The sequence below is a fragment of the Puma concolor genome, chromosome E2 (genome assembly GCF_028749965.1).
Source record: "Puma concolor isolate L17-30 chromosome E2, mPumCon1.1.hap2, whole genome shotgun sequence".
In the NCBI taxonomy this organism is placed as follows: domain Eukaryota; kingdom Metazoa; phylum Chordata; class Mammalia; order Carnivora; family Felidae; genus Puma; species Puma concolor.
The window spans coordinates 50,917,983-50,927,577 of record NC_141681.1 but is presented as its reverse complement, the minus strand read 5'-3'; the positions used below and the strand labels follow the sequence as shown (position 1 = coordinate 50,927,577).

Below are 9,595 nucleotides of genomic sequence, written 5' to 3'. Positions count from 1 at the left end.
ACATTCGTGTACTTTTATGCATTTTACTTTTTCACGAAGAGTATATATCAGTTTTATAATGATAGTAAAGCTATTTTTTAAAAAAATGAGTCTGGTGGAACAGTGCCTTATGGTCAAAGATCCCTGTTACAACCTCTATACTTTTTTTTCTTTTTTTTTTTTTGGCTTTTTCTACTGTTTACTTAGCACCTAGTACCAAATATAAGGTATACAAATGAACTGAGAAATTTGTGATTTAGATACTTTCAGAGGCTGCATAATTTTTTTTTGGCTTGGGCAGAAACGAGGTGATCTGGAGAACCGGGAGGAGCTGTGGTGCTCCGGTCTGCATCCTGACCCTCTGGGACCAGTGAGCCCCCAAGCCTGGCTTCGCAGAGGGCATTCCCGGGAGTCTGACTTCTTCATCCGGGAGGCTGGAGACCTGGGGCACAGTCCAGGCTGAGCTCCTCTCTGCTGCCTGGGCTACTAGACAAAGAACGTCAGGGAGGTGGGCGAGGGGCACCTTCTATCTAAGCGAACAGTTAGCATGTCTGGGAGTCGAGCAGAGTGCAATGGTTAGCTTAGAGAAGGGGGCTTGAAGAAAATCTCCAGTATTTTATGGAACAGCAGCAGGGTGATTCCTTCCAATCGTGGGGTGGGTTTTAGAGCCAAAGAGCCAGTGTAGACGCCATTCCTACACCTCAGACCTTCAAGGTTTGTGGTCGAAAAGTTCAACTCGCTTACTGGCTTTCCAAAGGAGGACCTCAGATTCTTGAAACTGGGCAGCACATCCCCAGTGTTCTGGAACTGGCTGTCAGATGCTGCCTGCAGCTACAGTCTTCTGAATGCCTGACCAGGGCTTAAAGGATCTGCTTCCAAGATGGCTCTGGGCACAAAAGAGCCTTGAACAGGAGGCCTCAGTTCCTCAGTGGCTGTTGAAAAACGTCTAAGATCCTCACCGCATGGGCTTCTGTACAGGACTGCCTGAGCGCCCTCATGACAGGGCAACAGACTTCCCTCAGAGCAAGTGAGCAGAGGGGAGAGAGCAAGCAAGAAGCCACAGTGCCTTTTTTGACCCTGAAATCGCCATCACTTCTGCTTTCTTCTGTTCCGTCGGAGCCACTAGTTTATGGGAAGGGGCAGTAGGCCTCCTGGAAGGAGGACCAGAGAATTCGTGGGTGTGTCTTGAAACTACCATACCTATTAACAAGCGTGGGAGAATCACACGGTTGGAATGGTTGTGGCAACAGTCAACTTTTGTAGATGTGCCCTGATCATTCTACCTGCCGGAGGCTGGCCTTGAGATGCCACTGGGTTGCCTACAGGTTACCCAGCTGCCAATCGGCTGCTGGTATTTCAGTGGCAGCAAGGGCTACAAGAGAGTCAAGGGCAGTGCTGTAACCGCTATGGATTGGTTTGCGTTGGGTGTAAAAGCGCGGTGCTTTCCGTGCAAAATCAGCAGCAGCAAGTGAAGTGAGGTGTTACTCTGTTGTCATTCTTTGAATGTCATATGGTAGAAAGGTTAATACAAGTTTCAGGGCGTTTGGAGAGTTGTGAGAGCACCATCTGCAGAGTGGAGTCAGCGATGGAATGCTCGGTAGCATACCAAGAATGATGTTGAACGAGTTGGCTCTAACGGAAGTGGGTTGGTTGGGGAGGCGAGTCTGGTATAGAGTATGAAGTGTATTGTGACAGTAAGGCTGTGTCCTAGCAACAGGTTGACATGTGGTCATTTTATAAGGTAGAGTCAGAGATTTAAGCTACCTATCCCCAAGCAGCTTTTGTGGGTCCAGACGAGGTGTAACTGTTCCTCAGAACAGTCGTTAGCCTGAATATAAATATTTCAGGTATAAAACGCAGCCTAGTATTATTCCATCACCAGATGGAGAAGAAAGCATGCCAATTTGGTGAGGTAATCTACCAGCACCCACTAGGATGAGGTGATAGGATAGCAGGTCAGACATTCACACACTTGGGAGATCTCCTGCATCCAGCTGTGTTGCTCACAGCACTGAAAACACCTAAGCCTGTTGTTGCCTTGGACCCCAGGGTCCCGGTGTAACACGGTGTCATGCAATTTGGCCATCAGGAGTACATGCGTATCATCTTTATCTCTTGAATTGTTACTTCTGACTGAAATTTGATGAATCGAGAGGTACTATGTGTCAGGCACTGTGGGTCCAAGCACTGGGGATACAACCATTAAGCCCGCTGTGGTTGGAGCAGAGTGGGCAATCGAGAATGTAGTAGGAGAGAGGTCAAAAAGGAGAGGCTAAGGGGCGCCTGGGTGGCTCAGTCAGTTGAGCGTCCGACTTCAGCTCAGGTCATGATCTCGCGGTCCGTGAGTTCCAGCCCCACGCTGGGCTCTCTGCTGACAGCTCAGAGCCTGGAGCCTGCTTCAGATTCTGTGTCTCTCTCTCTCTCTGCCCCTTCCCCTCTCACTCTCTGTCTCCCAAAAATAAATAAATGTTAAAAAATATATGTTAAAAAAAAAAAGGAGAGGCTACAGAATAAATTAATGCAAACGTGGAGAATTGACGTATTTATGGCAGATATTACTGAAGCACGTTAAAGAAAACATCCCCCTCTATCCAGTAAAAAGACTTAGTATCTGCCAAAATTAAGGATGACTCCCAGCCCTGGAAGATTGCACTTTTTTTTTCCATCATGAGGAAACTAATGTCAAGATATCAATAGACAGGGATAGGCCAAAAGAATTTTGCTGTTCTCTTTATGTGCCTAAGTTGCAACGCCAGTTGATAGTTGGATATTATTTCTCCAGCTCCTGCCAAGGCATGGCGATGGGGGTCTTCAATTATCTCCCATGTCTAGGACCAGAGCTAGCAAAGAGAGAATGTGTTCTCACCCGTTTTTTGTTTTTGTTTTTGTGTTTTGTTTTGTTTTGTTTTGTTTTGGGGTTTGTTTTGTTTTGTTTTGTTTTGTTTTGGTGCTTTCCTCCAGGCGAGAATTGTGGGCCTCTAGGGAAATCCTACAATTTTCTTACCCCATGATGGCACAAAAAGAAAGACACTTTCTCTAACAGGAATCTTAAAATGCAAAAAGTAAGTCCCAAGAGCGGAGACTTCTCAAAGGGAATCTGAAAACTTCCCGTGTCTTCGTGATTTGTAGAAATAGACCTCTTATAAGACCTCCACCCACCACCCACCCAGACTCGTGCTATCCCCTGATTAAAAACAGAAGGCACTGGTTGTTAGTTCTTTCTGCTTCAGAGGAGAAACCTATCACAGGACTGTGTCAGCTCTGAAGTGTGGAAGATCTTCCAGAGTCCCCTTCAATGGAAACAAGCCGTGAAAAGGGTATTTAAATACATTTTAATTGAAAAATTGCGTGTTTATAAAATTAAAGGGTATGTCTGCAGAGTTAAGAACCTGTAAAGGATTTTCACTAAAATGGGAACAAGTGCTCATTTCCAGGTGGTAAGAGAATCTTGCCTCTCCTTTATTATCACGGGGGGAGAGTGATTTGTTTTCATTATTGCTAGCATTTCACTGTTATTTTACCACTCTTGCGATTGTTGTCATTTTCGTTTTAGGTAAATGACTGGCGTGCGGGTGACCCCACCAGGGGCACGGGCCTCCTGGCTGCTGCGGCGCAGGGGCTTCTGGGGATTGTAGTCCGCAGACTTTCCTGCGCATGCGTTATGGGCTCCGGCGGGCGCCGTGGGCGACCTTGTTTGGGGCGCTGAGGTGAGTCCAGCCCGGACCGCGCCCCGGTCGGAGGCGCTAGGGGTGGAGGGTGTATAGTCGTGATCGCGCCCTGTTGCTAGGTGGGAGGAGTTGGAAGCGGGGACTGGTGGCCAATGAAAGAGCCTTCTTGGCGGGGCGGAGTGTTGAGGTGCTCGCCCGGCATTCCTTGGGAAGAGGTGGGCGAGCTTGAGCTGGATTTGGGGGGACTGGCTCCGGTAGTGCCTCTGCAGGTTTTGGAGGTAGGAGCTGTGCATCCCCGCGTCGGGATTGGTGTCAGTCTTGGAATGTTCATCTCCAGATCCAAGCGGGGGGGGGGGGGGGGGCGGAGGGCGTTGGCTCATGTTTGGGGGATAATGGTCTGGGCCAGGCGTCCCCGACTGGGGAGAGGGACGGGCCCAGCAGTTCATCTCCGAGTATGGGGGACGGCTTGGTCTGTTCATCCCTGGGGTTGGCAGGGGGGCGGTTCGAGCTCAGCACCCCAAGGTTTCTGGAATCTTGGCTTCTGAACGCTGGGCTTGGCATCTGGTAGCTCTGTCTCCAGGGGGGTATCTTGTTACCCCAAACTGGGTTCACCTCTTGGTAAGTGTTGAGCTAAAGGACACAACCAAGCCAAACAAACAAACAAACAAACAAACAAACAAACAAAAAACAAAGAGAAAAGGAAAAGGAAGGATTTTACTTGCAACGAGTAAAGGGGAACACCCGGGATATTTCCCAAAGCAGTGTCTCCTGGAACAATAAAACTGGGGAAGTTTTAAGCTAAGGGTGCATACATATTCATGAAGGGTCTTGCGCAGTGGGGCAAAAGTCATCTTAAAGTGGGCGAGTCCGGGTCTTAGTTGGTTGAAGTCATGAGGGGTCTTAGTTGGTTGAAGTCATGAGGGCCGGCAAGGGTCAGCATCATCAATTCTCTGGCCTCACTTGGTCTGGGATCTGGGTGCTCAAAGGGGTTTAGATCCTGCAAAGATTACTCAGGAATGTGCTTCAGGCCACGCTTCACTTTGGAGTCAGCACTGGGAGTTTTACCATCGATTTATTGTCCCAAATATGATTAGGCTATCTCGTGGCCTGAAAGTGGCTATGTATTCTTACATTCTTTTTTGTTCCCTTAAAACCGTTAACTACCGAGGTCTATTCTGCAATTTCAACATATCGCAGGGAGTTCTGCAAGAAATGTGCTTCTGGCAAGTAGTGTCAGGTGCCAGTCAGGCTTAGATCACAAGAGGGCCAGGACATAAAAATGACTTTTCTTATGTCAAGAAGCTATGTCAACCACCCCCCACCACCAAAACCAAACAAACAAAACAAAAAAACCCAGCTATGTCTCTTCTGTCTTTTTCCGGGGAGCCCTAATTCTGCTTACCTCTTGGCTTTTCTCCTCCCTCTAGTTAGACATCTAGAGTAGTCTCTGAATAGTTTGAAAAGAACTGCCCCAAATGATTAACCCCAACCTCACCTTGCATGCCGAGAGGCGGGGAATGCAAACTTTGAGGCTGATTAGACATAAAGAGCAAATGGCAAATTGTTCGGTTGCAAACTGCCTCTCCATTTGATAAAATTAGAGAATTGATGTTAATTATTTGAGGTGTAATGTTAGCACTTTTAAAACTATTTCACGGGGCGCCTGGGTGGCTCAGTCGGTTGAGCGTCCGACTTCAGCTCAGGTCACGATCTCATGGTCCGTGAGTTCAAGCCCCGCGTCGGGCTCTGGGCTGATGGCTCAGAGCCTGGAACCTGCTTCCGATTCTGTGTCTCCCTCTCTCTCTGCCCCTCCCCCATTCATGCTCTGTCTCTCTCTGTCCCAAAAATAAATAAACGTTAAAAAAAAAAAAACTATTTCACATCTTTTAGAGCTACGTAATGACGTATGTTTGGATTAGACAATATGATGAATATGGTGTCAGGGGTATGCTTCAAAATAATAAGTGAGTACGTTGGGAATAGGTAGCAGTATGGTTGAAATAAGAGTGGCCGCACGTTGATAATTGCTTAAGCTGCATGATTGGTACCTGGGGTTCATTCTGCTAGTCTGTCTACCTCTGCATGTGTTTGAAAGGTTTATAATAAAATGTTTTTGAAACAGCTTTACAATGAACTAGCTAGGAGGTGCTCTGAGGAAGCATAGAAAGGTTGAATTTTGCTCCTAGCTGCATATAGTATGTGGGAGCCAGACATCGCAAATTCCCTCTCAGACTAGACCCTTGGGCCCCGTGAGACGCTGTGAGCTCAGAGGTGTGGTCAGCGCTTCAAGTGTCTCAATAAAATTCTGAGGTTTTCATCTATTCTTTAAAAAAACTTTTTTTAATGTTTATTTATTTTGGAGGGAGAGAGAGAGAGAGTGGGGGAGGGGCAGAGAAGGAGGGAGACACAGAATCCAAAGCAGGCTCCAGGCTCCGAGCTGTCAGCACAGAGCCTGATGCGGGGCTGAAACTCACGAGATCATGACCTAGCCAAAGTGGGCCACTTAACTGATTGAGCCACCCAGGCCCTCGTATTCTTAATGAAATTGATTCATAGGTATTTTATGTCTTTTGTCTCTTGTGAAGGGGATAATTTTTTTCTTCTATCTCTGTAAATATGAGTGAGAAATCAGCCCACCGACCCAATCAAAGGAGGGACAAGGAGACTGGGAGCACAGTGAAGTGAGGCTTTAATCAACGTTCTTGCAAGAGCTGGTGTCTGAGGGACAGCCACACTCGGGGCAGTTACAGCAGACAATTTATCTCCTAGTGTGAAGCCCCTCCCCTGATTCCTCATTGGCTGAGCACTACAGAGGTCACAGCCTTACCCAGGCGTTGCCTACGCCCATATGCCTATGCCATAAAGCGGTCTGATTAGAACAAATGTACATTCCCTGAGATGACCAGAGACTTTCAGTCCCTCCTCCCTTTATTCCTTGGCACATGCTCATTGCAAAGTCCACAAAAATAAGCCCGTGAAAATAAGCCTGCGAAACAGAGAGGGGAAGGAGGACTAGGAAGTGAAGTTTCCAAGGGTTTGGGACTCCGCTGTGGGTCCGGGCAGGGCGGGGTTTTATACATATTTCCAGTACTTTGTAAACCTACTGTTAACTAGACTGCCCAGCTTTTGTTTGGTACTTCTGAAAATGAATCCTCTGCCTCACTTCTCACGCTATGGGGGTGTTTTTCAACACCTCAAACCCACTATTTCCAAAACTGAGCTCCTAATCGGCTGCAAAACCCGGCTCTACAAAACCTTCTCCATCCTTCCAGTGAACAAGGCCAAAGCCTCCACCCCCTGCCTTCCATCCTGGATGGAAGCCATCGACAGAGCCCAGTGACCGTGTCTTCATTATAAACGCAGACCCCAGCAACTTCTCACTGCCTCCACCTCTGTGTCCCTGACCCAAGACGCCATCATCCCTTGGTGGGATTGTCGTGATAACCGACCATCTGGTCTTCTGCTTCCCGTCTTGCCACTGTTAGTCCATTCTTAACAGCAGCCAGAATAACCCTATTGATACCTAAGTTAGATCATGTCACTCCTCTGTTCAAAAGCCCTGCCTTTATTCCCACCTAATGAGGATAACAGCCAAAAGCCTTGAAACGGCCTGGAAGACCGCATACCATCTGGCTCGCATTTACCTTTCTTTCGTCTCTGATTATTCTTTCCCTCACTCGCTCCACTTTAGCCACGTGCCACGCATGCTGCCACCTCTGGGTGTTGACCCTTGCTGTACGCTCTGTCTAGAATGTTCTCCGTACAGATATTTGTGTTGGTCACTCCTTTACTAGGTTAGGTCTTTACTCACAGATCACCCCCGTGAGGCTTCTCCTGACCACCCCATTTCATTCCCTGTCCCCCTGCCCCATTTTTTTTTTCCCTCCATAACCCTTATTGCTATATCTTCAGTTTCTAGATCCCTGCCTGGCATACAGTAGGCACTTAATAAATATGTGTTGAACGAGGCAATGCCATCCTTGTTCTCTCTGAGCTTATGGCCAAGGGTGGAAGATAATGAAACAACCACAGTATAGAGCTACGATAGGAGAAATGCCAGCCACAGTCAGCATCTGCCATGGTGTGAATGTTTGGATCCCCTGAAATTCACATGTTTGAAATCCCAAGGCCCAGCGTGATGGTATTAAGAGGCAGGGCTTTGGGGCGCCTGGGTGGCTCAGTCGGCTAAGCGTCCGACTTCGGCTCAGGTCATGATCTCCCAGTTTGTGAGTTCGAGCCCCGCGTCGGGCTCTGGGCTGACAGCTCGGAGCCTGGAGCCTGCTTCAAATTCTATGTCTCCCTCTCTCTCTGCTCCTCCCCTGCTCACGCTCGGTCTCTCTCTCCTTCAAAAATAAAAATAAAAATAAAAATAATATTTAAAAAAAATAAAAAAAAAAAAGAGGCAGGGCTTTGAAGGTGGTTATGGCCTGAGGGCAGAGCCCTCGTGAGTAAGATCAATGCCCTTATAAAGGAGGGCCTAGAGGGCTCCCTTGCCTGGTCCACCCTGTGAGGAGAGGTGGAGACGACAAGAAGTCTGTGATCCAGAAGAGGGCCCTCACCTAACGGTGATCTTGGGCTTCTGGCCTCCAGAACTGTGACAAATACATTTCTGTTCTTTATAAACCACGCGGTATGTGGTAGTTTTGTTATAGGGGCTTGAACGGATGAAGACGGTGCGTGATATGGTGGAGATAAGCAAGGAGGGCTTCCTGCGGAAGTAACACCCAAACTGGTACTTGAAGGTTAATAATAATAATAATAATAATAATAATAATAAATATTAATAATTTTATTAATATTTTATTAATATTAATAATATTAACTATTATATAATTATATGATATAACTATATATATAATATATAATTATATATATTATATATATAATATATATATAATTTATATTTATGTATATAAAAATATATAAATATATAAAATATATAATATATAATTAAATATTAATTATATAAATATAAATATTAATAATATTAATAATAATGATAATAATAGTAACACAATGTTGAATCTCTTCAGGATTCTTCAGGATCGGCCCCTGGTAATGTCTCCGGCATTGTCTTAGCCGGACTTGGCCCTGTGACTCTCTGTTCTAGTCTATACCCATGTGCTTCCTGGCCTTGGTGGGACCGCAGCATTGCCCACCTGTGTGTTTTTGCCCACATTGCCACTTCTTCATTAGCCTTCTCCTTCCTTGTCAGTTGGGCAAATGCCTTCTGTTTCTTTGGGCATCAGCTACAGTTCCATTATCATCTCTCGAAAGCCTTCCCTGACAGCCTGGAGCCCTCTCAGGCTGTGTCGGGTTTCTGTTCCCTGTGTCTTTGTTCAGTTTTGTGCAGCCACATCTGCTGCAGCCCTTCTCACGTTCCAGTGAATTTACTGGCTCACCTCTCCACCCCCTAGTTTGCCTCCCCTTTAGATCAGGGACTGATTTTTTTTTTTTTTAATGTTTATTTTTGAGAGCCAGAGAGACAGAGCGTGAGCTGGGGAGGGGCAGAGAGAGAGGGGGACACAGAATCCCAAGCAGGCTCCAGGCTCTGAGCTGTCAGCACAGAACCAGACATGGGGCTCAAAGCCACAAACCGCGAGATCATGACCTGAGCCAATTGGACACCAACCAACTGAGCCACCCAGGTGCCCCAAAGGGATGTCTTTTATTTTTATTTATTTATTTATTTAATTTTAGGGTTTTTTTTTTTTTAAATGTATGTTTATTTTTGAGAGTGAGAGAAACAGAGTGAGCAGGGGAGGAGCAGAGAGAGAGAGAGGGAGACACAGAATCCCAAGCAGGCTCCAGGCTCCGAGCTATTGGCACAGAGCTCGATGAGGAGCTTGAACTCAGAAACCGCGAGATCATGACCTGAGCCAAAATCAGAGGCTTAACGGGCTGAGTCACCCAGGCACCCTGATCAGGGACTGAATCTTACATTTTTA

The 9,595-nt window shown here is 46.7% G+C and overlaps 1 protein-coding gene across 6 annotated transcripts in view; it reads left to right on the top strand.

Annotated features, from left to right (window-relative positions):
• Positions 1-746: 746 nt before the first annotated feature.
• The window catches only part of ZNF285 (zinc finger protein 285), a 55,630-nt gene continuing 46,781 nt past the window's right edge, over positions 747-9,595 (top strand). For 3 of the 6 annotated variants that reach the window (XR_015244936.1, XM_086690038.1, XM_086690036.1), the window contains exon 1: positions 3,699-3,925. Coding sequence is in view for 1 of the 6 variants with exons in the window: in XM_086690035.1 (XP_086546161.1) it covers positions 3,634-3,686 (53 nt within the window). In the remaining 5 variants the exon portion in view is untranslated. The other 3 variants (XM_086690035.1, XR_015244934.1, XM_086690037.1) reach the window with 3 other exon arrangements.